This window comes from Rhipicephalus microplus, chromosome 2, assembly GCF_043290135.1.
Source record: "Rhipicephalus microplus isolate Deutch F79 chromosome 2, USDA_Rmic, whole genome shotgun sequence".
Taxonomy (NCBI): domain Eukaryota; kingdom Metazoa; phylum Arthropoda; class Arachnida; order Ixodida; family Ixodidae; genus Rhipicephalus; species Rhipicephalus microplus.
The window spans coordinates 235604539-235632512 of record NC_134701.1 but is presented as its reverse complement, the minus strand read 5'-3'; the positions used below and the strand labels follow the sequence as shown (position 1 = coordinate 235632512).

Here is a 27974-nt window from a genome sequence, read left to right as displayed (position 1 = left end):
TTAATAGTGTAAATAAGTTTTATGTAGTTCATGTCTCACAACTTTTTGTCACATAAAAGACTAAAGAAGATGCTGCCAAGGAAGGAGTCGGTTAGTTATCTGTCCAGTTTTATAAAACACTGGCGCAATGGCGGCAAATAAGGTAAGAATGCAATTGTGGTCAAATTGTACTAATTTTGCTCGCTGTTGCGTTGCTGATCCTGCATATAGCAACAAAACAAGGATATCGTTCACAATACATGGCACACTTAGACGCCGTATGCATGCAGTTTTTTTTTTAATGTGCGGTTCTTTTTTACCTCGTGAGAAGAACCGGCGCGCGCTTTAGCGCGCGTTCTTGTTGATAAACACACCTTTAAAAATGCCTTTAAAAATGGCCGCGCAAACCGTGCGCAGGGTAACAAAAACTGCGCTCCGAGTGCAACGGGTTTGGAAGCGACTAATCGCTACACATGTTTGCCTTACCGAAGGCAGTTGGAATTGGCGGCGTGATCTCTTTCTGTCATCGTCAATACCTGGTGGCGGGACAGGTGATCAAAGACAGTTTGAAGTTTCAGTTGCTGCCGCGGGTCCGATGTTTGTCGCGATTGCAGTGTGGAAGGGGTAATAGTGTTTAGTTTGGCTGCCACGGCTGTGTGAACCGCTATTCGATAATTCTCGAGCTGTGCTTAAAAAACCGCACTCCAGTTTCAACGTCTCACCGTTGTTCACGTAGTTCCCAACCGTGCACCTTCGCTGTGTCGAATCAAGATCAATAAAAGCTTCGATCAGTCATCTCTGCCCACTGTTCATTCCATTTATGGATCTGTACTGCCTGTCACTTTTTAGGAAGCTGTCGCCATCATCCTGGATGTTGGCCCCCACATGAACCAAGGCCCGCCTGATGGCCCAACAGACCTTCAAGAAGCAAAAACATGTGCTGAGCTCATGATACAGCGCAGGGTAAAAAAAATGCACTCTGTTTACTTTTCAGGTGTCATGACATATCCTGCATCATTGCTTAAATTTCTGAGCTGATTCATTGCTATCATTGATATGAAGGTTCCAAAGTTAGTCATTCAGTCCCTAAGACTGATTTTGAATATTATTTAATGAGAGAAGGATAAAAATTGAGAAGCTGAAGTAAGGAAAGTATTTAAGAAGACATGCAGTAGCAGTGTGAAAGAATGGCAGTACCTTTTTACAGTATGAAGGAGGCCCCACTCTTAACTTCCTTATTACATATACACTTTTGGATAACCTGAAGATTGAGTACGTTCGTTTTATAGTAAACTACACTGCAGGAAGGGAGATAGACAAATAAGGGAAACATGCTGAATATATTGCTTTAATGCTCCAAAATGTGACTTCCTGAGAGATGTCTACATCAAAGGGACCCTGCAACACTTTTCCAAGTAGCCGTGGAATAAATTCATTAAAGGAGCTTATTGACTCAATAGTTCACTACTGCAAACATTTTTAGAAGCCGTCTAGTATGCGCGGAGTTATAAAGCTTTGTCGCATGTTGCAATTGCGTTCTCTCTACTTTTGTCCGGACGAAAGCACTGGAAGCTAAGCAGAGAGAGATGGCATGAGTAAAAAAGGTACGTCACTGCGTCATGTGCGCCTCATGATCTTGAGCACTTTTTCTCCCATATTTTTTTTTTTTTGAACACGCAACTTTCAGTGCAATTGCCTCGAACAGGCTCCGATTTCCGCCCCTGGCGACGGGCCTAAACAAGCGCTGGCTCTTACGCCTTTACACCAACACAGTATTGTGCCCGGCAATGCTTAGGCGTTTCAGTCCGGCTTTCTCAGGGGAATGCCCACACTGTGATCATCCGCTTGCGGATACTTTCCACATGGTGTGGGCATGCCTGTCTAACCCGGCGGTCCCCTCAATCACTTCCCCTTCACACAAGAGAGCTGGGAGGCTGTCCTGCTCGGCCTTGGAGGGTCAAAGAGCCCTCGTGGCCAGGACGCGTGCCACCGCGGAAGCTTCAGAGGTCACTGACTAGGGACTCCTCCTAGAGTTTATACAGGGTCGGGCCTTAAGACCGCCCCTATCTCTCTTACTTGTAAATAAATGTTTTTCACCACCACCACCACACCACCTGTAGACACATCACTGCTTTCCACAGTGGCTCCAGTAACCTCCAAGCGTGCCATGCTCAAATCAACCATACTTTGGCCTATCACGCCATGATTATTTAGCATATAGCATCATTCGACGAGAGAAGAGAAAGCGATCTTTTGAAATCTTTGAGAATTTACCAGGCTGCCAGTGGCCCGTATATTTGTCTTGCGTGTTCTCGGGAGCATTGACTACCGATAATCTGCATTTTCTGACTATGCTCAGAAAGTGTTGCAGGGCCCCTTTACAAGCAGTTTGCCTCCCCCACGACTTTTAAGTAATGAGGGAAGGTAATGTTTGCTGTCACATCACGTTTGTACAAGTTCTCAAAAGTTAAGGAGTGGCATGCTTGCTGCTACATTCTTTGACTGTCACCCACTACAGTGGCAGTTGCAATAAATACAAAGCTATGAATGAAGTGGGAACACTTTCAAGACAGTAGACAAATGTCCGGCTCACTCATTAAAAAACTGTGGAAGTGTGGGTCTTATGACGAAATCTTAAAGCTTGCATCATCAAATGAACCTATGCTATCTCAATGAAAGAACTACACCAAATTAAGGTCACCTTTATGCTGATGCGCAGATCTTCTCGGAGTCCAAAGACGAGGTTGCAGTTGTGATCTGTGGCAGCGAGCGCACCAACAACAGCCTGTCGAGCGATGATGAGTACCAGAATATTGATGTCCTATGCGGGCTGCAGCCAGTCAGCTTCGACATGTTGGAAAAGCTTGTGGAAGTTGAGGCAACAAAGCATGTTTGCGACTGTATCCTTGGCAATTGATTTCGGCTTTAGATCGTTGTCAGGGTCATATCATGCTGTGATGGGCAAGGGGCTAGGAAAAGGCTTCAGGGCTGTCTCTCTGGGTCCACCAATTGTCTCTCGCTACGTCAGACAGTAATGCATGTCTTTACCTATGAACTGCTAAATAGACCCAATTAGATCTTTTTGATGCCCACAATGCCTTGGCTAGTTGACGTTGTGGTGAGCTCTAATTGCACCAAGCTGCAGCTGTAACGTTGCCAGCGTGTTTGAGAATAACATTCTAGTTACTCCCTCTGCACTGCCAACAAAGGCACGAAAAAGGCACTGAGAGGAAAGGGAAACCGGTCCACTGAGTTGGCCAACTAGTTGATATCGGGACCTCTAACAACACGCTTCATCTCCGAGTCGCTCACGCATGCCAACAATGCGAGAAAATCGGCATAAGGGCACCTCTCATTCTGTGTCTGCAACACTTTTGGCTTTGTAAGGATTCTGTCACAATAAAATTATGTTCTGTTTTTGTAGAAAGGGGTAATCTATTTGTTGTGGGGTCTCGAAAGTGGAGAGCACTAACCTCTTGGAGTGAACGAACACAGCAGATGCGGTCGGAACGAACGAAATAACACACATTTATTTAACAACTTTTATATCGATGATATCATCAGCTAAATTATTATACATCAGTTCTGACCCACACGCTAAGACAGCCTTGAACACCCTCAAGGCGGCTTCGCCAACGCTTGACTTACCACGAGAGCCCACGGCAGACACCCGCGGTGCCGCCCACCGCAGGCCCACCGCAAGAGACAACTGTTCGCGCCAACCGCCACCAGCCAAAGAGCCCGCTTCTCTCTCCTCTGCCACCAGCAAGGCTTGCTGCCAGGCTTCGCCATCGGCGCTACCATTCTAGCCATGATGATGATAGTGGGGATAAACTCTCGCGAGCACAACACCACTCGATAGTTGTCACTCCTGAATGCAGCTTATGCGCGAGACATGTGCACCATGAGGTGCAAACAACATTACAGAGGGTGTTAGCACGCTCACATCGTACAGCTTTTTCTTTTTTTGATGTGTTCCTTTATATTATATAGACTAAAATCATTATCCCTGACTATGGAGACATGATTATGTGAGAATAATTATTTTAACTAAGAAAAACAACACCAAGGTTGAAAAAAAGATTGTGTGACATGCCCTTCTATCCTTAGTGAAGTGTGAGTGTAATTTATGTTGTGCTGTGTTTGCCATTTATCTCGATTGTTACATCTGTAAAAAAAATGTCACTCTTCAGCAATTGTAATGTTGATTAAAAGCTGTACCGTCAATGATTAACTTAGGAAAACTTAAGTGATTATTGCTAAGCTGCTCATCTGAAGTAAGCCATCGTAATTGAAAAAATGCGGTATGCAGCGACTCAGAGGCTGCCATCACTTAAATTTACATATAAAAATTGCACGGTGACAGGCTGGCATGCTGTGTTCATTGGCGTATGCATAGCGATTGCTGACGCAGAATTGCCTTCATTTCCCTTGACTTCACGTACCCAAGTTGTCGATGCCATCGTGGTTGCTCTCGATCTTATTGTTGACAAAACAAAGAACCTCAAGTTCAGCAGCCGGCGTGTGGTGCTTTTATCCAACCTTGGCGGAACCTTCAACGACAGCCAGCAGAGCATCATTGCAGAAGGGATGAAGAACTCTGACCTGTCCCTCACAATTGTGTGAGTGAGCTTTTGCTGCAGCTTCTAGTTCAGAAAAGAATTGAAACTTTCGTGAGCGCACTTGAACTATTGTGCATCGCAACATGACAGGGCGTATGTAGTTAAAAGCAAGGACTTCTTATTTTGATAGCAAATTCGAGTGTAGCAAGCCTAGGTGTGATGCATTGTTTTTTCCTGACTGGTGGCATTTCTCCCTCTCTTAACTTGTCACTTCTGCTTGTTACGTTTCAATTTGCCCAGTTAACAGTCGTACATAGGTCAGTTGGTTGACAGATCTTTGTAATTAAAACTTGCTGGCTCAAGTACTAAGATTGTTGCATATTACAGTAAATGTTGCAAATCATAACATAAAACAACTAAAGGTGTGTGTTACAAACTGATCAAGCTGGTAGATGCCCTTGGTAACTGTGGTTCTCACCTTTCTTGTCTTTTCAGCTCTCCATTCGATGTTCAGAACATCGGAGATGACTTGGGAAAGCTGTCTGCAGGCCAGCAGAAAGCCGTGAAATATGTTGGCAGAATTTTGGAAGCAGTCAACGGTGACTCATACACATTTAGGTATGCCTTAAATAGTTAGTCTTATAAACAGTAAAAGCTACTGTCTTGGTGCTAAAATGCAAAGCAAAACAATATTGAACAACCTGTAAAATATTTAGCATGGGCTTCCCAGTTCTTGTTCTTTTTCTTCTCCTTTTCTTTTTTTCCACTGGCATAGTATGGCCGAAGTCAGCAAGTATAAGTGTACTGTAGTAACAAGCGAGCAGCGGTAATCTAAAACATTGACATAAAGTATACGTCTCTTGAAATTTTACACGAGGATCATCAACTACCTTCAAGCCACTGATATTCATGGTTGATATGCTATACAATAAATGGTGCTATTTACATGAAGTGTTGAAGATAAGTGTAGAGATACTTATCTGAATTACTGGTGAGAATAAATTGCTGGTGTATTGGCTTTTCTTTCTTTATTGCTCTAATATAGTCAGGCCATGCCAGCCCTTATGTCGTATGAGAAGAAGCGCACCCGGCCTACACCTTGGAATGCCAACCTCGAAATAGGGCCTGACATCTCCATCCCAATCTCTTCGTACATCAAGGTAAATTGATGGACTGGTGACGTTGTTTGGTGGTGGAGGTGACACTGTTAATTACCAAGATATGTTTCCAGTGTTCTTCAATAGTGGGATTTTATCTGCGCTGTTCGTGAATTGTTGCCATGTTAGGAAAGGGGCCATGGTCCTCCGTCAAGTGAATTATTTCATATCTTCTGTCTTGTGTTTGTCCATTCCTACCTCTGCCGATTTCCAAATATGTCAAGGAATGTTGCACGCTTGCCCAAAACAGTTTGTTATTGTATAGTCACCAAAAGAAAACTTGATGAAAACTGGAAAAATGTTATAATAGTTGGGTCAGAAATATCAAATTGTACAAATGTTTTGTTGCTTTTTTTTTTCAGGAGTGCCAGAAAACGCAGCAACATTAATGGATTGCCCCATGCATAATTCCTGTAGCTTCACTGCCTGTTTCAACGACCATAATCAAAAGTACAATTAATGCACAGGCCAGACAAGTTTAAAGTGTTGTATATTACTCAGTTGATGTAGAGAGCTTGAATTAGACTGCAAGTGATTGATAGGACATGCTTTACTGGCTCAATATGTTCACACAAAATTGTCAACACCGTCGTCCCTTCAACTGATGTCGTTTGTTATGCACAGGTAGTGGAGGTCAAGCCCAAATCGTGGAAACAGTGTGTTGCGAAACGTCCTGCAGCGCCTGTGCGCTGTGACACTGTCTACTACCGCAACGACGAGAAGGAATCGGAGGTAGAGAAAGATGGCACCATAGCGGCATACCGATACGGCTCGACTCTGGTTCCATTCACCGACGAGAACAGGGCGGCCATGGAGGGAAGCAAGGCAGGTTCCGGCCGGGGTCTCCAGATACTTGGATTCACCGATGAGGCCAATGTGAGTTAACTGTGGATTAATCTGGGCTAATTAATTTATCGTTATTGTGGTGTGCTACTCAAAATTTATGGACTGAACAAAGACAGAACAATATTGCATGTGGCTGACTAGCAATGTAAAGTGTTTTTTGAATTACAGTTAAACGTGGACATAACGACATTGACAAATTTCCCCCAAAAATTGTTACAAACCAATTTTCGTTAGATGCTATTTCATTGCGATAATTCAAAAAAGAAATGCACTAATTAACAAAAGAGAAACTGAAGGCAGAGCTCACCCAAAACATTTATTTAGCAGTGAAAAACTGTGTTTTTATTGCAATATCAATTATATGGACACTCCTGACGAGTTTTTGTCATGTGTTCTGTATAAACAAATTGATCGCATCCCCCCCCTCTACGCATAGTAAGTTTGACTCGCGCGTAAACGCTTGCATGCGGCAGCGACGAGCGCTGCTGATGCAGAGGTCAAACAATCTGGCCCATCTTTGCTGTTCAGAGGGCACATGCAATAACATCTCCCCACGTGTTAGACCTGTCATTGAACGCTACTCAAGCAGAAAGAAAACGCCTGTCCATATTGAATGAGCATAAAAAATGTGAGGAAGGGGTGGGGGGAGTGGCTTGAGCAGCAACAGTGAACTTTGATTCTGAAGGTATGACCTGATTGCAGAGATAGCACATGAGCACTATCTCTGCAAGCATTAGTACACAGCTCATATCCCCTTCTATTTGCTGCGCTCTCGACGTGAAGAGACCGAGCGAGAAGAGCATTTCTCCCTGGACCAGCCGTATTCTCATCCTCCAGTACTTTGTAGAGTTATACGATATCTGACCAAAAGGAGCTCGCTGCCAGCCTTACTTTGTATAACATTACAATTTGTTGCTATCACATTATTACGTGGCCCTCGTGGTAAAACTGATTTTCCTTTCGGGCTCGATTGAACATTTGTAAGACATCAATACAACGCTGCTCCATGATCCAGTGGCCCTAGCCTCGAAGATTAGCCCTGACAACACGCTGTCGTGTAGCTGCAGTTAATCTTGAAGGCCACTGTCTAGCAGTAGCAAACTTGCGGTGGGGCGCTAGAGGGGAAAGTGCATGAAGAATTAATCTCCTAAAATTATCATTGTCACCGTGGTCTCAAACAGTCTCCCTCAGTGCCTAATCTGACATCTTCTCGGCAGTTGCCTGCATTAAAAAAAAAAAAAAAGATTGCAAAGCTGAACGTTGTCGGAGGCCGCTCCATGTACATGGAGTGAACCACGCACGTGTGCATGTTAAAAACAAAGCGTGAACAGCACGGATACTACGGAATACTATTTGGAAACGTTCTCTTCATATGTAGTGCAGAGGACGATTTTTGTTTCTATAGTGGCATCACCTAGTATTACTTTAACTAAGTGCTGTTTAGAGACTTCTGCAGCAGCCTAACAGCAACCAATGCAAGTCATTTTCTTTTTTGTTTTTGGTTTGAAGGGCACATCTGTGCATGCACTTGCGGCGGCAAGAATGGCGGTAGCAGCGGCTCGAGGGGCGCCGGCCCCCGTGCACTAATGAGTGTTCACATTTCACAGTCTTCGGCGGTTTGTCGTCAGCACCTTGTCGTCAGCAGGGCAACCGCAGAAGATGCATCATCGAGCCAAAGTGGCAAAATTCCTAGGTTGTTGGTTGCCAAAATTCTTTAGATCAAGTATGTCTCCCATTGCCACTTCATTACATAGAGGTCCCAAATACAAGTGGGGTTGTATAAAACAACTTTGTAATATCAAGGAATTCGTTTTATGGAGGTTCGTTACAGGCAGATTAAACTGTACAAGCAACATTATATGCAAAAACCCCAATCACATGGGGATCGATTTCTGGCCTTTATTAGTTCCGGGGGCTTTACTTGCTGATAGCTGCTGGTGTCTGTTATGTAAACCAGAACCACCAGCCACGAACAGTTTGAAGGTCTCCTGGGGCTGTAGTTGAGAGTACCTAAGTCTTGTGGGGGCCTAGAAATGAGGCACACCGCTCTCGGAACACGGACACATTAGACGCAGTCGGGCCAAACCAAACAACGCATTTACTGAATTACTTTTAAAATGACGATATTGCCAGCCAAATTAATACATCACTATTGATCAACACGCTAAAACGACCTTACACAATATTTCACAACACTCAACAAACGCAAGGCAGCATCACCAACGCTTGACTCATCACGAGGGCTGACGACCCGCGGTGCCGTCCACTGCGAACCTGCTGCAACAGACAACCGTACGCGCCAACTGCCATGTGCCAAAGAGAACCGCCCAATTCTCATGTCAGCATTGCCACCAGGTGTCACTCTACCGCGCTAACCATGATGATGATAATGGTGAGAAATGCTTGCGAGCACAACGCTACCTACCGCTGGATGGTTGCGAACCCTACTGTGGCCTATGTGCGAAATGTGTGTGCCACATCCTGCTAATGACTTTCCAAGAGGTGTTAGAATCCCTGCAGTTTAGTGCATTGATTGTCTCTGAAAATTATACTGCTGCATTAAAAATTTGGTAAAGAGTGATGTGTTTTTCAGCATGAAGAAAACTTTGAAAAGGTATAACGTGACGTCGTCCTTTTTTTTTTCCCTCTTCGTCAGATCAAAAGACACTACTACATGGGTGACAAGACTTCATATGTAGCAGCCAGAAAAGGAGATGAGGTGGGCTACGTTTTTGCAAACCATTGCTAGTAAGTCAATGTATATGATGCATTGTATTAAAAGATTTAAAAGTATAAATATGTATCTGGAAAATATTGCAGAAATATGACAGTGGAAATATGCCTTTTGTTGTGGCTAATAACTTCCATAGGCTTGTTCGGATATTAAAACGAATATAACAATCTTCTAATGCACTTTGGTTCGAATTTATATTGCAGGACATTTTAAAGCATTCGAAATGAACGAGTGGGTGCACAATTGTATTAGTCCGCATGGAACCCCCCCCCCCCCCCCTATGAAGGTTGTTTCACTGCAGTGGAGGGGTGCTATGCCATGAATACATCTGTCCAGGGAATATCCTCAGTGCCACGAATCCCCACCTCAAGTGTGGCAGTTTGGGCTAGTTGGTATGACATGACGATAGCTATAGCACAAGAACAGGACGACGACAAAGCGCTCATGTTCTTCTTGTATCTTTGTCGTCGTTCTGTTCTCGCGCTAAAACTATCCCCACCTCAAGGGTAAATGAACATATAACCCTTCCATCGATTCCTCATTTTCAAAGTTAAAGGCTTGTTATATTGATTTATATGCTCTAAGTATAGCAAATTTTATGTAAGATATTTTACAGGCTGTCAGCCGCATTCTACTGAAAGTCAAATGATGCTACTATTCAAAGTTGTTTTAACATCCTTTGCACTATAAAAATGACATTAGCTTATGCCTTACTTCAATTTTTTTAAAAATCACTATTCGCTTCGAACCTAAAATTTACTATTCGCACGAGGCTAAATTTCCAGGATTTACATGCCGAAATCCCATTATGACTATGAGTCATGCTTTAGAGAGGTACTCTGGGATCATTTTGACCACGTGGGTTTCTTAAGCATGCACCTAAATCTAAGCATGTCATTTTTTGCCTTTTGCCTTGAACCATAAACAGCTGCCATGGTCTTAAAATGAATCCCCGTTTTTTGGTATTGGGGGAAAAAAATATTGAGTAATGCATATCTTAGTCCTGGCATACCTTGGGCACAAGTGGTAAAAACATCTTGAAAGTTTGGCATTTGTCTTTATGTCTTTAAAGAGCAAAAAATGGTGGACTAAAAATTAATACTGAGGGGAACAGCGCAAAAAACGGGACGGAGGAAGATTGAACACACGACACAGCGCTTGTGTTGTGTGTTCAATCTTTCTCCGTCTCGTTTTTTGCGCTGTTCCCCTCAGTATCATGTACCAACTAGCCCTTCAAAAAACCCTTCTGCGAAAATTAATGGTCTAAATTCAAATTGACTAGGTACATTTCTCTGCATAGCACTGAGCTTGTTTGAGGTAATACAGTGGATCCCGGATATATCGAAATTCCAAGGAAATTGCAAAATAGTTTAATATATCGAAGGCTCAAAATACAAAATATGCATATTTAAGGCCTAAATTATAGCATTTCAGACCCCAGAAATCGTTACAAGAGCTAACATAACGATTCGTCGCAGTATAATGAAAAACAAGATGTGAACTGCAAGTTATTGCACTTTATTTGGCATGAAAATAGTTCGTTAACTTGTCTTGTTTCTTGCGCGCTGTCAAGTTCCAGTCATCCTCAATATCATTAAAGCTTTTCAGTTAAGCGAATTCAGCTCCTTTGGCCACTACAGCGTTGATTGACGCAGAACGCCGATGCAAGCTTTGTAGCGCTGTGGAAGGTTGGTTAGTGGCGGCAGTAAAGGCGGCATATTCATAACCGCAGGGCTACACTCCTACTGCGCCGGCAACGGCAGCCATGATCTCAGCAACGATGCAGTCAGAAACAGCTTCTTCGTCTTCTGTACTGATTTCCGAGATGGTGCCCGGAAATGCTGATCATTCGCGGAATTCACTGAGGCACAGTACGCCGTTGTCAGTGGTCATGACGCACCCGAAGTCGTCACGTGGCACCCAAGAAAAGTTTACGGCAGCGCTTTACTAGACGTCGCTCCAAGCACCAGCCATAATTTTTATCGCTACATGTGGGTCAACATTCAGTCCAACTCCCGTATGAGGATTTATCAGGAACAAGATGAGAAGTACACAAGTCCGCAAGGCGCAATAGACACAAGGCCGAGTTTCCACCATCAACATGTTGGCGATATCGATGTCAATTGTGCCTTTGTAGCTGGCAGCCACCGCTTTCAAGTGCTTTGATGTGAAAAGCTAAAAAAATTATAGCCTTCGAGACAGGCATTTTAAAACAGAAAACACTAATAATACGTCGCGAGGTTGCATATCTCGAAGGCCATGCTTTTCAGGCCCGCATGCCATTGTGCGCAAACAAACAAGGAAGGGAATGTGAACATTGCAACGAGATCACCGAGTCAGTTTGCATTCTCATTTTGGTCTTGTCGGCAGTTGGTCCTTTTGAAAAACACTATTCCCATGCGCTAGGACCTGCAGAGCGTGTACCAATCATACCGGTGCACTCGCAAGTGCTGCGAACCAGATCAGCGCAATGAAATGGCACCATTTTTTTCGTCACCTATGCGTGAAAACGAATCAGTACTTGTTAGAATGCGGCTGAAAATGAATCAATATTTGCTAGAAAAAATGCACTTTCTAAATTTCATTGCGATGCAGCGTTCCGTATAGCGAACGTCCCACTGTGCGGGAGTTCGATATACGGGTGCACAGGTTCCGTACTTTTGCGTAGGAAATTCAATATGATTTCTAAGCTGTTTGATATAGCCAATAGTTCGATATATTCAAGTTTGATATATTTGGGATCGACTGTATAAGCATGTTGTCCTACTAAATAGCAAAAGCTTTTTTTTTTATTTTTTGCCAAGCAATTAGGAAAATGCAATACCAATGGTTTTTGCCGCATTCTTAAACGATGAACGAAATATTACGGATTGCATGGCACATATCGCTGTGTTTGCAGTACGGCATTTGGTACCAACCTATGCATGCGACTATACGAACTCAAACGCACTGCAGTGCCAGTTATACAGATTGACATTTCGAATACTGGTTGCCCACAGTCTTCAGTGAGTGTTAAAGATTTCTTAATTCAGGCTATTTATTTTCTTGTGCAATCTGCTATTCACCTAACACAAGTTTGTTTATAGGCAAAGGTTGCTGATTACACTCAAACCTCACTATAACAAAGTCCCACCTGCCATAATGAAAATACTTCACTATATCCGAAAATTTATTACAGACATATATTTGTAGCACCGTAGCTATTACAGCTATTTCCATTTACTTTGTTATAACCGATCATTTGTTATATCTGGGATTGTTTTATCGAGGTTTGAGTGTACTATGGCAGCTTAGAACAACCATGTGATCATATGTGTTTGCTAACAACTGGCTGGGGCTGTAGAAAGAGGTTTCTCATAAGAAAAGAAAAAAATGGGCACTTAAGGTCCATTTTTGTTTGCTTGTACTTTGCTGTATTGCATATGTAATGTGCAGTCTGCTGGTGCTGCCCTCTCTGCACTGATCCAAGCCCTAAAGAAGTCCAAGATGGTGGCCATTGTCCGGTATGCCTTCTCTGACAAGAGCGCACCTCGAATGGGCTTTCTGAGCCCACGGATCAAGGAACGCTACGAGGTATAACAATACATTGCAGATTAAAATAGAGTGTAATGCATAGCCGTGCATATGGGTGAAACTGTCTTCTCGACACTTGTGCATTGTCAGCGATGTCCTTAACTTAAACATGGCTTCATTGTCCACCTGTGTTCTTCAATAACAAAACTGTCGACTCTGAATTTAGTTCAAAGGTGTGTTAACACTTCTTGCTCAGTACTTGTCCTTTCTTTTGTCACTGTTTTTTTTATTCACCGTGTTCCTAACTATGTATCTTCTCGTCCTCAACGTGTGGTCTGAGCTTGTCTTTTTCTCTTTGTTTATGAAGTCGTTACAGTAGCTCGTTTGTGTGCGTAGCCAGTGTTTATAACCCCTTTCGCGGCAACGCGTACAATAGTACACATCAAATTTAGAGGCACGTCATGCACCATGTGTTAATTAAATAGCTTGAAGCGCGGTGTGCACATTAGTGCAGGATTCCGGTGTGGATAAATACCAGTCATTTAGTTTCTTTATGCTGCATAATGCTGCAAAGGATCACTTTGCTCGCAACACTACCAAGTTTGCCGACCAGTTGACGTGCACTGTTCCAGGAACCACATCAAGAGTATTTTTCTTCTTTGCTTGAAATGAACTCAACCAACAAAAAAAACAAAACAGCTACTATTTCATTCTTTTTGTGCAAAGATTGATAGCTGACTGATTGAATGATAATTAGCTACTTAGTTGCATGATTACTGAAACTCGTGCAAAACAAAACATTTCTTCATTTTCTGTGTTGGAATGTAGAGTGCCTTGGAATTATGCTGTGCAAATTTGACACATTTGCAGACAGTGGATAATAATTTGCACTCGAAAATGATATTTTACGCTAACCTTTAATGTTTGAGGCTGTTGCTTTCTTAGTTATTCCCTGAGTGCACCTCTTTTTTTTTTTTTTCTCACTGTGCGTCAACTAACAATCAATTATACCCAGGCGAGCATGAAAACTGGCCATGTCTTCTTATCTTCTGTACAGTGCCTCGTGTTCATTCAACTGCCTTACATGGAAGACTTGCGAAGATTCACGTTTCTGCCCCTGGACACTAACAAGGACAATATCCCAACAGGTAGGCAGTTTAAACTTTGATCATGGTAGCCTTCTTGTTGAGTAGCCTTACGCTGCTGCTCTTATTCCAGTTTGCTGCTTTTTATAGTGCACGGAGCAGCGCAATTAAGCATTACTTCTGTAATGTGGGAAGTATGAAGTGGGGGGGGGGGGGTTGAAAAAACAATCCTGCATGTCTCTTCGCTTTGTTCAGCATGCTAATCGAGCAATGTCTACAGTTTTTGACGGTTGGTAGTTGACAATTTCATTTCAGATATGTAGCAAGTTCACTAGTGGAGAGTTACAGAATATTGCCATTAGGAGTCAGTTTTATTCAGAAGAACACTTAATTAATATTGACTGGTTGGTGCATGTAAATGGATAACACTCTTTTTTTTTTGTTTTCATCTGTACAGTTCAAATTGAACTCTTGGTTTATTAGCACTGTAACTCTCAGTCTGTGACATTCAATCACGTGTAACTTTCAGTCTGTGAATATTTCATGTTGTGCACTCGTTAAACAGCTGGGTCCATAATTCACCTGCAGCTGACCATCTTGTGTACCCAGTTGTGCATACAGCATATACAGTATTGGATTCAAAACTTTAAAATGTGCAAGTTCTGTAAACAATCTGAATTTACCCAGATTTTTCTAATGAATCTTGTAAAATTGCGCATGCAACATCAGTGATAAGCTCTTCTTTATATAAAAAAATGTCACAGTTTGAAATCAAGTGAGTTGAACTCATATTTGCAGACACGCAGCTGTCCCTGTTTGATGATCTCATCGCTGCAATGGACCTCACAGCTGTGGACATGTAAGATGACGTAACACATAGACCAACTTTGTATGGAATATTAACTTCGGCAGTGAACATTGTGACCAGTGGCATGGAATGCTCAAAGTATCATGGCACTGTAGTAGCATGTCTAATGTTGATTAGTATGTATCTAAATATGCCAAGTGGCCATATTGTGGGCATTGTAGTTTGCTTTCTCTTCCGTGGAGAGCACATGAAAGAGGGTCAAATATGTTATCTTTTTGTCATTGCTTTTCTACTCTCTTTACTATGTTTTTTTTACCTCTTGTCATGTCTACTACTGTATCACTGCTGCACTTTCTAGTCTACTTGACAAGTTGCAGTTCAGTTCCAAGGAATGATTTTATGAGATCCGTTCTTCATATTTCATTGCTTTTGTTGGCAGAGATGGGGAACCAGAAGAGCTTTTTAAGTCTAGTCAAACATCGAACCCATACCTGCAGCGGTTGTATCAGGTAAGCAAGTCAATACCTATTACGCTCACTGGCTGTAGTTCTACCCTTAAGAAAGAGTAGCCTTGTGAAAGCAGGAGTAGGGCATAGGTGTTACGTGTAATATGCTTCATCACATTTCTAACATTTTTATTTGCCTTGTCCAAGTAATCATTTCATTATTTGCAGTGTATTCAACACAGAGCAATGCATCCAAAAAACCCATTGCCTCCCACGCCCCAGTACATCGCAGATGCCATCAAGACGCCAAAGGCAGTGAGTGAATCATCACGAGACGTCTTTCATCATTGTAATGCTTTACAAATAATTTTAGTGCACAAACTGTTGTTCTACCCTATCATTATCTCACAAAGAAGAACAAAGAAGTAGAAAGTAGTTACAATGTGAAAGTGAACATCAGAAAGAAATACTGCCGTTCTCTCATTAGTTGTACAGGCAATTTGTAACAAGCGACTTGTAACAGAGGTGCCCTAACATTTATTCTGAGCCACGAGTTTAGACAAACGCAGTAGCTATTTCCAAAGAGAAGGGCTTAACTGCATTGAACGAAACTCATTCTGTTTGATTGTAAAAATGTTTCGACAATGTGTTCAGTAGGCTCGTGTGAAGTAAATAGTGATTCGGTCAAACAATCTTGAATTGAATTCGATTGGTATGTATTGCATATTGTAAAAAAAAAAAACAAGGGTATTCGTTGCGACCCAACTAACCCGCACAATATGTATTTTTTTTAATTGAAACATGGCATGAGCAAACGTCATTCTTTTTTGTTCAAAGGAAGCGGAAGCAACTTTGAATTGTAGCAGTATTCGACTTTCGCTACAATGCAAGTGACAACCTGTAAAATATGTTGGGTTTAGAATTTATTATACTTAGTGCACTTAAGCCAGTATAGCAAGGTTTTAAAGCTAAAAAAAAATGGCGATTTGATGTAAGGGTAGTATGTGAGGGCAATATGTTCGTGTAACCTTATATTGGGGCTTCGCAGCAGTGCGGAGTTTTCTTGGGTAGCTGTATTCGCGGCAAAGCATCCCTACACAACACTGAAGCCACCTTTAAGGAGGGGGAGGGTGGTTACACGCGGGCCCATACACACTCATTTGTTCTTTTCAAAGTATTCGTACTTTCCAGTAATCTAAATTCAAAATAAAGTGAACTTGTATGCTGTAATATTCATTCGCATATTCAAAATACTTGAATATTCGTGCAAGCCCAGCTTTCGAGCACATTTCGTCACATCCCGTCTGAACTATTTTTGGAAATGCCAGCAATCGTTTCAAATAAAAAGGAAAAGAAACATGCTTACAACTTTTATGATTGAGACTAGAGAGATGTTATGCTTTTGCAAATGGTATCTGCTTGCACGTTACTATTACTGTACCATGTTGTAATCATTACTGGTTGGCTCAGTGCAGCCAAACAGCACACCTAAAGAACTTTTCAGCATCATTTCTAAATAATACATTGTACACTGGTTCATATCATACCACGACATGCTTACTGGGTTTCTTGGCCATGCCTCTTACTATTTAATCAGATTTTAGCCTATAAGGATTCTCAACAAACTAAAAAATACAATAAATCAATGCACAAATTAATTCAGTCATCATCTACAAATGTCTGCTTGCAGTAGTTCTTACATGAGATATTACCTTTGAGGGCAACAATATTGTTTTTCTGTCTGTGACTTGCCCGAGCAGACAGTTTCTAGCATTTCTTGCATATGTTTTCTCATACGAACAGTTTATGTATTTTTAATTTATCGCAGGGGCTTTCGTGTGGCATTAATCTTTAATATGAAGTGCAACTGCGTTTCTCATTTCAACAGGTCTTGGAACTGGCAGAGCCTGTACTAAAGAAAATTGCAGCTGCATTTCCCTTGGAGGAGGTTGCTCCTGTAAAGGTGCCCCAAGACAATGGAGTTGGACCCAGTGACCAGTCAGTGCCGTGTTTGTTTCATGTATACATACTTGCTAAGTCTTGAAGGGAAGGCTGTAGCTCAAGATGCCACACGGACTGGTTATGAATACCACTTGAGGCCTTCTGCCCATTGTAATTGGTGTTGTTTACTATTTAAAGCAGTTACCCATTGTAAGTGGTGTTTATTATTTAAAGCAGTTAGGAGTGAGGATAACACAAAGAAAATGAAATCAGAGCCAGCATAGAATAATCTTTGACTGAAATCCGGCTATGACAAGGCAAAAGAGAATCAAGAGATCGTGTGACTAAAATCTGGCTATGACAAGGCAAAAAAAAAAATCGAGAGATCACTCTTTAATTAAGCATTAAGTCCACATCATGATACATGTGTTGTGTTTTACAGATTTAGTTACCAAACTTACCGTCTACAACTAACCACTACTACTGACAGATTGCACTGACAATCTTGCTCTTGTCTGTAGAAGCAAGGATCATGTCTCAAACTCGGATGAGCCTGCCTCTAAAAGGGCTCGTACCGATGTCAGCATGGCAGACCTGGTTGCGACGGCAACAACAAAGGTAAGCAGAAGCTTTAAAGGGACGCCAAAGGCAAATAACAATTTACCTATGTAGGAGTGAAAGCTCGGCGTTAAAGAAGGTCTACACTGTCAGTATCATCAACAGCAGTGCTCTGCTAGTCGAGAAATTAAGGTAAACGTAGGACACAATTTGCGCCCTTGAGTGGGACATTTTGGGGCGACTCCGGTGACATGAAGAACCTTGAGTACAATTAATCACAATCAGAATCATCACGATAGAAAAGAAAAATTCCATGCATTATAAGATATAATTTGAATGCCACTCATGTGTCTGATTTATGGAAAAAATGACTTCTTGGCTTTATGGAGAACGACCCGGGTGGCCTAAAAGCTCCATTTTCACCAGGTTAGGCCCCACTTACACAATCGCGTCTTAAATGTCTCTTTCCATGCTGCTGCATGTGCTTTGCACGCTCATGAAAATCGCTCAACAAAATCCCACAGCAAAATCCCATGCCCGAATGGTGTACGCAGCTAGAGCTACTGCAAAGAAACCAGCGTTTCTTTCCACTGGCCCTACACTCAGTGCCATGCCTCGAGACTCATAGCGACAAACTTTGACGGTTGTTGCTGCTGTGGCTCTCATTATTTTTGCACTGCTGCTGCTGGCCAAGCTGAGCGCCGTCTCATATCAGTCGATGGCATTGATGGCTATCATTTTGTTGTATGCGCAAGAAACTGTAGCGTCAGCTGCCAGGCAGTAAAGGCAAACACTGTTTGGCAAGGCAACTGTTGAGTCTTCAGGCAGGCGATTTGAAATGTGGTAACTGTGCAGACCCCTAAAAAAATTCTTTTCTTTCAAATTAGGCACTTCCTTGGCACGAAAAAAGCACTGAGATGTTTTTGGAACGCTATTTGAACAATCAAAGTCGACTCAGCATTTGCATTTAGTGTCCCTGTAAATATTTATAATCGTGAGTCATACAGATACCGTTGATGGAAAATGTCAATGCGTTGTGCTGTACAGGAGTATATGCTATACATTATAAAAAATAAAATCGGAACTTGAAATTTCAAAGCAAACATTTGAAAGAGCAAATTTAGAAGCATATAATAATGTAGTTGATAAAACTAGATCAGAAACTTGTTTTCACAATGGAATTTTTTATTCTGTCCCTAGAGTTCTCTGCAAAACAATCCAACAGTTGGCCAATCATAATTTGATTAGACCTGTGGCAGATATTCATTGTAGCATCAGTACTAACTTATATGTTGCTATGATTTTTTACAATGCTTCTAGCAAAGCAGTGGTTGCAAAAATTTTACATTGTATGCGAATTGGAAGTGTTTAGTACGTTACAAGTGTATTCCTTCTTTATTCAAGGTGGATGTGGTGAACCCTGTAGAGGATTTCAAGAAACTAGTCTCTGGCAAAGATCACTCCTACTCAGACGGTAAGTGGCATAGCTTGAGAAGCATGACAAAATGTTCATTGGCTACTCAGAAGCGTATCTGCCACCTGTGAGTATTCAATTTATGAACAAGAGGTGAAAGGCAGGTTGATTGGTACATGTCCCAAAGAAGGATTTAAAACGGCACTTTTCATAAAACTTCCATAAACACAGCGAGGTAGGATGGGTAGAGGCAGGGGCGGCGCCAGGATGTTTTTACTGGGGGGGCAACCACGAAAAGTGAGTTCCTCCGGGGGGGCAAGCCGTCGGTTGCTAGCTCTGCTCCTACTAGGTTTTCAATATATGCTTCCGGGCACTTGGGTGGGCATAGGGGGGGGCAGGCAAGAATTTTGGGGGGGCTCCAGCCCTTCCTTGCCCCCCCCTGGCGCCGCCCCTGGGTAGAGGTAAAGCATGAAGAAAGAATAGCACATATGAAACACGTACACACTTTTCTATAATGATTTGCCCTTTAAAACCGCACACAGGCAGCAGAAAGAGCAAATACTGATTAATGACACATAGTTTCCAAATCACCTGGACATTTCGTAATACTGCTGTTGCCACACTCGCTTGACTGAGGAACTTATCAGTGTACTAGTTCAAATCAGGTACGCTCTTTTTTTTTCTCTTTCTATGTAATGTAGGACATGTAAAAATCATTCATTACTCAAATAATTCTGTCGTAGAAGCATATAATTGCAATAGAAGCCAATGCTGCTGGCATTACCTTGCTGCACGCAACTTTTGTGCCTTGTCGTCTTTCCAATAGTCTGTGAGCAGCTGGAAGGAGTCATTTTGAAGTTGTTCAAGGATGCCCTTGGGAGAGCAGCTCATGGCAAAGCAGTGCAGTGCCTTCGAGCGTACCGGGAATCTGCACTTGAGGTGTGTCATCTGTTTCAACTTACTTACTTTTGAAAATAAATGGTCATGTTCAAGCTACCGTTGAAAAAATAAGGGAGTCATTTATAAAAAGCTCTTCTAGCTTGTTTTTGCTAATATTTCTTGCAGAAGTGTCTTTTTGTGGCAAGTGTCTTTAATATCATTGTTCCGTTTAATGTAATTTAGCATTTGCATGTGTCGTCAAAAATAAATAAAACCCACATTTTCTAACAGCAGGGTTGGAAAAGATTTTGTATTTCTGGCCGATAGACCATCTTCCTCAGTAACAATGAAATTATGTATGTGTCTTATGACAGTCTGCATTCCCTCACTGTTAAGCTATCTCGCACGGCTTTGCCAATTAAAATTTAGCCTTCTTGTTTCTTTATTTAGAAATCAAATCCCAACATGTTTAACACATTCCTGAAGAAACTGAAGGAACTGTACAGTGGGGACCAGGATGACGTTTGGAATCTATTAGCAAAAGGTGAGCATACATGTAACTCAGTCAGCAGAGCTTGCTTTGAGCAGCAACTGAAATGCCACACAGCTGAATCAACGACAGCAATTTCTTTCTGTTAGCGGAATCCTTTGCCAACATTGTTTTCCGTTGTGGGTGGACGGGCAACGAGAACATAAATGTGGCCCTATAATTGAAACTGACGCAGTCTTTCAAATCACATCAAATCATTTTTTATTTCCCAGAAAAAAGACAGGATTTGGAGAGGTTCATTTGCTAAAAGCTGTTGATAGACAGCTTGAGCTTGACGAGGCCAGTGAACCCTATACAAGGCAGTTGGGACGATGACAAAGACGTGTAAAATAAGCTAATGTTACAATAACCAAATATGGTGCAAGGAAAACATATATTACATTGCTACGAAAACATACTGACACTAAACATAGTACATAAGATAGTTACATGGACGCGTATGTTTCTCGTTGCATTTTATCTATTATCAGAGAAGTCTTCATTCATTACAGAGAAGTCAGCATGACGTGCCTATCATATTTCTGTGCTGGTTTATTTTCTAATAGTACCCTTCCCTCAGGTCGTCATGTACAGTAGCACGCACTATTAAAGGGAACACTCTAATGAGCAGCTGTTATATTGCAGGCCCCATAACTGCAAGCAGATATAGAAACATTGTTTGTGCACGGCACTAGTCTATCAAAAGGAGTCAGCACAGTGAAGCAGCGGTAGTCCTGTGCAAATCTAGGCCCCTATGCTTTTGCCAGAGAGCGAAATGCGGACATGGTTCTCATGAAAGTGTTCCCCCTTTAACTGTGAACCCAACTGTTCCACTCACCTGAATGAATATTGTTCAAGTTATCTTGACTTTAAACCATTTTTCCTGGTTTTTACACTATTCATACTACTGTCTTACATGCAACAGAAGGCATCCTGCGCTTTGTAGCAGCCATTAGCCCATGTCACCTTAGCATGCATTTTTGTTTCTGGTCGGCCGGATAGAATGAAATGGTTTGGTGGCAGGTGCCACTGAGCCTTGAGTCTACTAAATATGAGAAAATCTATAAACATTCATTGGCTGACCTAATTACATAAAACATTACTTTCTCATCCTTCATTCTGTAAATCTAAATCTATGATGACCTGTGTCACCAGCTGTGTCAAATATTGTCACGATGTGTGTGTTCATTTCCTGTATGCAGAAGCTGTGCCTCCAATTGCAAAGAAGGAATGCGATCGAAGCACATGGCCAGATGGTGAAGTGGAGAATTTCTACGCTACTGAGAAGCAAAATGCAGACAAAGAGGAACAGCCTGCAAAGGATGAAGATGACCTTGTGAGTATTTACCGTTTGGCTCAGTCAGGCTCGTTAGACTCGGCTGCAAGGGGCATCCCCTTCTCGAACAAGCATTAAAAACTAATCCATTTTAATTTGGACATCACAGTCAGCAATTTTTTAGTCAGCGAGACAATTGCACCTCTTTGCAACAAGGTGAGAACTGCCATGGAAACATCATCTTTGTTGCCAATATTAGCCTGTAATTTTGCTTAGTAATGTCAGTGCAAGACGTTTGAATAACTAGACCAGAGAAGAGATCGCATGGGCTACTTGGCGAGGTTTATTTAAAAGTGTACAGCACAAGGGTGTCTTTGTTTATGTTGTCGAATTGGTGCTGTATGTACTTGAAACCAAGATTGCTTCAGCAGTTTGCTTTGGTATCAAGGCTTCAGATATGCATTATCAGATGCACCTGTATTAAATGTGAGTTTGTTTTTTTTTCTCTTTGCAGTTGGACATGATGTAAAGATGGACAGCAAAGGAAAAAAGAAAACATGTTTATTTGTTAGGCATAAATAGCAACAATTGCCTCGGTTATTGAGAAAATAAAAACAAAAAATACAGCTGATAGGGCTTGTTGTATATTACAGCGATGTGATGTGCAGATGACATCATCATTGCTGCTACTTTTCCCCGGCTACACCTCGGCTTGCTTCTCCTTGAGCTGTTCTTTGGTCTCGGCGTCTTTTACAAGCCGCAGGTAGTCCTTGTACTTGATCTTCTGCGGGACAATATCTGTAGACAATGGTTTGTAGCAGCGAGTGTTACTCTAAGCTGTAGTTGTTCTGTGTGGTTTAACGTCCCAAAACCACCATATCATTATGAGAGATGTCGTAGTAGAGGGCCCTGGAAATTTCTACCACATAGTGTCCTTTAATCTGCACCAAAATCTGAGCACACGGGCCTACAGCATTTTAACTTCCATCGAAAATGCAGTTGCGGAAGCGAGAATTCGATCCCGCGACCTTTGGATCAGCAGCCGAGTGCCTTAGCCACTAGACCACCACGACGAAAGAGTGTTACTCTAAGCTGTAGAGATTTTCCTCTCTTGCACTTAGTCACTTTCATTTCGACAAAGTGCTCTCTCATAAATATACCGTAAAATTGGTACAGCTAGCTTCCTCTGCAGAAGCGACAGAGTCACTTTAGCAAGCTTGATGTACGGTCGGAAGTTGTCTAGAGTTGTCAAGCATATGGCAGTGGATTGTGGCACCGTCCACAGCTGCTCTATCAGCTTCTGGTTATGCTGTTATATAGAGTAAGGAACTAGCATGCAGTGTGGCTATGTTTTTGTCCCACAATAATAATAATCTATCTTATATTCTTTTCCTTGCATTATCGCCACACGTCCGACCTTTTCAGGTCATCAACGACATGCATGCCATCAGCACGAAGTCATTCTTCAAAGGAAGGTGGCCAGTGTCGAGTTTTCAAGAAAGAAAGCGCCCCCTAGCCAGATCCCAATTATTGTTGTGCAACAATAAGACTCTCTTGTTACTCTATGAGCGCACGATGTCTGTCTCCCTGTCCATGCTTTCGCGAAAAAAACGGTGGCTCATGTGGCAGACTGTCTGCTCTAGACAAGTGCGATTCCGACTGTACACCTGGCAAAAAACGAGTTGGTTAACATCATCACCAGCCTGACTACACCCACTGCAAGGCAAAGGCCTCTCCCGTAATCCGTCAATCAAACCCGGTCTTGTGCTTTCTGCTGCCATGTTATACCTGTGAATTTTTTAATCTCATGGGCCTACCTAACTTTCTGTCTCCCCTTCATGCATTTGCATTCTCTGAGAATCAAGTCAGTAACCCTCAATGACCAGCGGTTATCTGCCTCCGTGCTACGTGTCCGCTCCATGTCCATTTCTTCTTCTTGATTTCAGCTATGATATCCTTAACCCCCGTTTGTTCCCTGACCCACTCTGCTCTCTTCTTGTCTCTTAAGGTTACACCTATCCTATTCCTTTCCATTGCTCGATGCGACATCCTCAATTTAGGCTGAACCCTCTTTGTAAACATCCAGGTTTCTTCTACGTAGGTAAGCACCGACAAGATGCAGCTGTTATATACCTTTCTCTTGAGGATTATTGGTAGATTATTATTCATGATTTGAGAATGCTTGCCGAATGCGATCCACGTCGTCCTTATTCTTCTAGTTAATTCACTCTCATGGTGCGGCTCCGCGGTTACTAGCTGTCCTAAGTAGACATATTCCTTTACAACTCCCAGCATCTCTCCACCTATCACAAAGCGCTGTTTTCTGCCAAGACTGTCTCACATTACTTTAGTTTTGTGCATATTAATTTTCAGACCTACTCTTCTGCTTTCTGTGTTCAGTTGTAATTGTGTTTATCTTAATGAGCTTTTATTTGTCCCCTGAGTTACTCATCAAAGCAGTATCATCAGTGAACCGCAGGTTACCAAGACACCCTCCATTAGCTCTTATCCCTAACTCTTCTCAATCTAGGGTCCTGAAAACCTCCTGTAAACACGCAATGGCATTGGAGAGACCGTGTCACCTTGTTTTATACCCTCCTTCATTGGGACTCTGTTGCTTTCTTTACGGAGAACTATAATAGCTGTAGATCCAGTGTAGACTTCTTCCAGTATGTTTATGTAGGGTTCGTCGATGCCTTGATTCTGTAGTGCCTGCATCACTGCTAATGTCTCGATTGAGTCAAATGCCTTCTCGTAATCTATGAAGGCTATGTATAGGCATTGGTTGTATTCCGTGAATTTCTCTATCATCTGATTGATAGTATGAATATGGTCTGTTATGGAGTAGCCTGTAAGAAATCCTGCTTGGTCCTTTGGTGGATTGAACTCTAATGTCGCTTTAATTCTATTAGCTATTATTTTTGTAAATAGTTTGTAGAGAATGGACAGTAAGCTGATCGGCCTGTAATTTTTCAAGTTCTTGACGTCTACTTATTGTGGATTAAAATGATGTTAGTGTTCTTTCAAGATTCTGGTGCCCTTCACATCAAGAGACACTTTGTATATAAGGTAACCAGTTTAACACAATTTCTCCGCCATCTTTCAGTAAGTTCGTTATACCTTATCCTCACTAGCAACTATGCCTCTTTGCATTTCTTCTAGGGCTCTACTTACTTCCTCGATTTTTACTGGTAGAACGTCGAATTCCTCTGGGCTATTATTGCTTCTTACGATATTATTCTGGTTGTTTCAGCTTCCGTACAGCTCTCTGTAGAACTCCTCCACCACATCAACTATCCCATCCAAACTGGTCATGACATTGCCTTCCTTTTCTGTTAATACACACATCCCATTTTCACCTTTGCACAAGTTTGCCTTTGCAGCTTTTAGGCTTGTGCCGCCTTTTCCAGCCTGCTCAATTCTCTCCATGTTATACCTTCTGATGTCGGCTACCTTACGCCTATTAACTTCTAATGCTCCACTAGCTCAATTTTGTGGGTTTCATTTGAGGCTATCATGGTTTGTTGTTTTTAAATGAGATTTTTCGTTTCTTGGGATAGTTTGCCAGTGTCCGGTCTAGTGACTGTACCTCCAACTTTCATTGCACACTCTGATTGTACTAGTAAGATTATCATTCATTGTGTCAACGCTAACATCGGTTACCTTGTTTAAAGCTGCGAATCTATTCTGAAGCAAAACTCTGTGAATTCCTGCATTTTTCCTTTCACCGCCAGTTCATTAATTGGTTTCTTGCGTATCAGTTTAGGCCTTCGCTTTTGTAAATCTAGGTGAATACGAGCTCTTACCATTCTATGGTCCCTGCAGCAAATCTTGCCAACTATTTTTACGCCATGTACAATGCCTGGCTGTGCACACACAATGAAGTCTATTTCATCTTTAGTTTCATCAGATGGACTTTGCCAGGTCCACTTACCGTTAGCCCATTTTCCGAAGAAGATATTCGAGATCCATAAATTATTACGTTCTGCAAACTCTTAAAAATTCCCCTCTGAGCCAGTGCCGTATTCCCCCAATACATGGTTTCCCGCCTGTTCCTTGCCTACTTTGGCATTAAAGCGGCCCATCAGTCTAGTGTACTGTGTCTTTATTAATTGCTGACTCTACATCTTTGCAGAAGCGTTCAACCAAATGATCATCGTGCTCGATGTAGGCGTGCAGGTCAGGGAGTCATAATTGTGAAAAAGCTGAATTCCTGCTTGGTCTGGGGTCATAGCCTTTCATTATACGTTTAAGCCTGTAGTACACAGTTGTTTAATATATGTTAAAAGAAAACTGTTATGTATTAGCAGAATTTTCATATTTCATAGAATCCTGTACCCGAGTTTAGAGGTAAAATTTGCCTGTACTGCTACATGACCAGAGTAGATATGACAAATAAAACAATATTACATTGTGAGTGAAAACGGCTCACAATTTGAAAGAGGGTCGCTTTTATTTTTGTATCAGATATAGTGCAAAAGAATGAGCACATGCATATACAGTAAACTGAGCATGCAATAAAAGAAATTAGCTTGAGGAAAGTACAGGTTGACGGTGAGGTAAAACGAAGTTAGTCAGCAAATGCTATTTGCTACAGCACATGCAAACCAGCATGATACAGAAGCTCATCTGTCATGAGAGATATGCATACCAGAGGTTTTGGAAAGGAAAAAAGAACGTCTCTAAGCCTGACATATAAGACTATAGTCCAGAGTTTCCATTGCAAATATCTTGGCAGCCTGATAGGCGTTCTGAATCGACAGGATTTGTTTTTATTATCTTTCTGCAGGACCTTCGGACCTAATATTTTTCGACGATGTATGTACAAGGCTGAGAACTGATTGAAGCGCGCCCGTACACCCGGTGTATTTTACCTAGAACAGTCGCAAAGCTTCACTTCAGTCTTAGCCTACGAGTCTCGTTTCTTGCTTTTTGTAACTGCTTTATTGTAGCTTTTCAATCAGATGTTCTTGCGGATCAACTGCGGAACAGTCCACGTGCAGGAATGGGTTGCGGTCGATCGAAATAACACAGAGAGAAAAGGCAAACAAAACAATCGAACCCCCCTCCACTAATTCAAAACTATCCAAAACAGCCTAGCTGCGCCAAATATGTGACGAGAAAGTAGTTTTTTGAACAGGCTCGTACACCAAACAGTTTCGCAGCTAGGAGTGCTCTCTTGCGCAAAAATCGTGCGTTTCGACCGCATCAGCTTACCATTAAGAAAATTCAGACGCTCCTGAGCGTCTATGACGGCAGCCAAGTCGGAATACTCGACAGTCCTGTGATCCTTGCTGTGCTTTAGCGCTTCTCGTGCCAAGAACACCACAAATTTTTCCTGCGTGCGGCAAAAAAAAAAAAATGGTAAGTTCGCGTAAGTGTTGGGCCGCATGCCGCGCAGATTATCGCACGGTAAACGGACACTCACCGCAGCTTTCGTGGTGATTTGGACGGCGTCCTGGCCTATGCAAGAGACCTCCGGTGAACTCCGCATGATCATGCGCACTCTGGACACTGGGAAACCAGTCCGGTGTGTCGGGCCCGCTTCCATGATGAAATTGTAGACCGTAAAGTATCAGAATTTATGCCGACACATTCAGCGTCGTCTGCGCCTTTCCGCGGATTCGCTTTGTTCAATGGCCCTACACAATTCTGACGTCATGAACATCAATGTTGTGTACTCTGACGGAGCAGCCAGACATATCGCAATAGTTCATAAATACTGTCGTTACAATAAGCCTCAAAGTTAAGATTTAAATAAACTGCGTTAATTAATACGCACAGTTTATAACACGTATTACTAAAAATTAGTTTTAAATCTTCGCACGAGGCAGTCAAATTTTAAACGCGTACGCGCTCGAAGGTGTAGCGCGCGCAATTCAAAAATTACTTCAGCCGCGTAAAGCCCAAAGAATACATCTACATCTACAACATTCATTTTTACTGGAAACCACATGTGTATTAGCAAATTTATGAACATTAATCTTAGCGGTAGTACTCTAACTTACTTGAATGAGCACGTTAAAGTTCTGCTGTGGCAATAATAGTTTATTTATCCTTGTGCATTTTGCTTACGATATCTTGAATTTGAATGTCTCAATATCTACGCTCGCTAAGTTTTTATACTTGACCATAAGGACCTTTCGATAAATTACATGGCAGATGCATTTGCAAAGGCCTTGACTGATAGTTCAGCTATTAGTATTTATATCTATGTCAGGTTCCGAAATATTGGCTATAACTTTCG

At 42.0% G+C, this 27974-nt stretch overlaps 2 protein-coding genes across 2 annotated transcripts; one reads left to right on the top strand and one right to left on the bottom strand.

Moving 5' to 3' along the window:
- The first annotated feature begins 23 nt into the window (after positions 1–23).
- On the top strand, positions 24–22315 carry Ku80 (X-ray repair cross-complementing protein 5 Ku80). Its single transcript, XM_037421389.2, has 20 exons — positions 24–142; positions 829–942; positions 2699–2879; positions 4430–4601; positions 5037–5159; positions 5587–5701; positions 6323–6574; positions 9201–9263; positions 12714–12851; positions 13849–13939; positions 14675–14735; positions 15124–15193; positions 15359–15445; positions 17019–17128; positions 17593–17689; positions 19034–19103; positions 19870–19982; positions 20373–20466; positions 21654–21787; positions 22242–22315. Exons 1-20 carry the CDS (start codon positions 128–130, stop codon positions 22254–22256), a joined length of 2115 nt encoding a protein of 704 aa, XP_037277286.2. The 5' UTR covers positions 24–127; the 3' UTR covers positions 22257–22315.
- Positions 22271–27378, bottom strand: LOC119170268 (chromatin accessibility complex protein 1). Its single transcript, XM_037421390.2, has 3 exons — positions 27156–27378; positions 26945–27065; positions 22271–22525 (listed from the first exon to the last, which is right to left on the bottom strand). Exons 1-3 carry the CDS (start codon positions 27276–27278, stop codon positions 22428–22430), a joined length of 342 nt encoding a protein of 113 aa, XP_037277287.1. The 5' UTR covers positions 27279–27378; the 3' UTR covers positions 22271–22427.
- Positions 27379–27974: the final 596 nt, after the last annotated feature.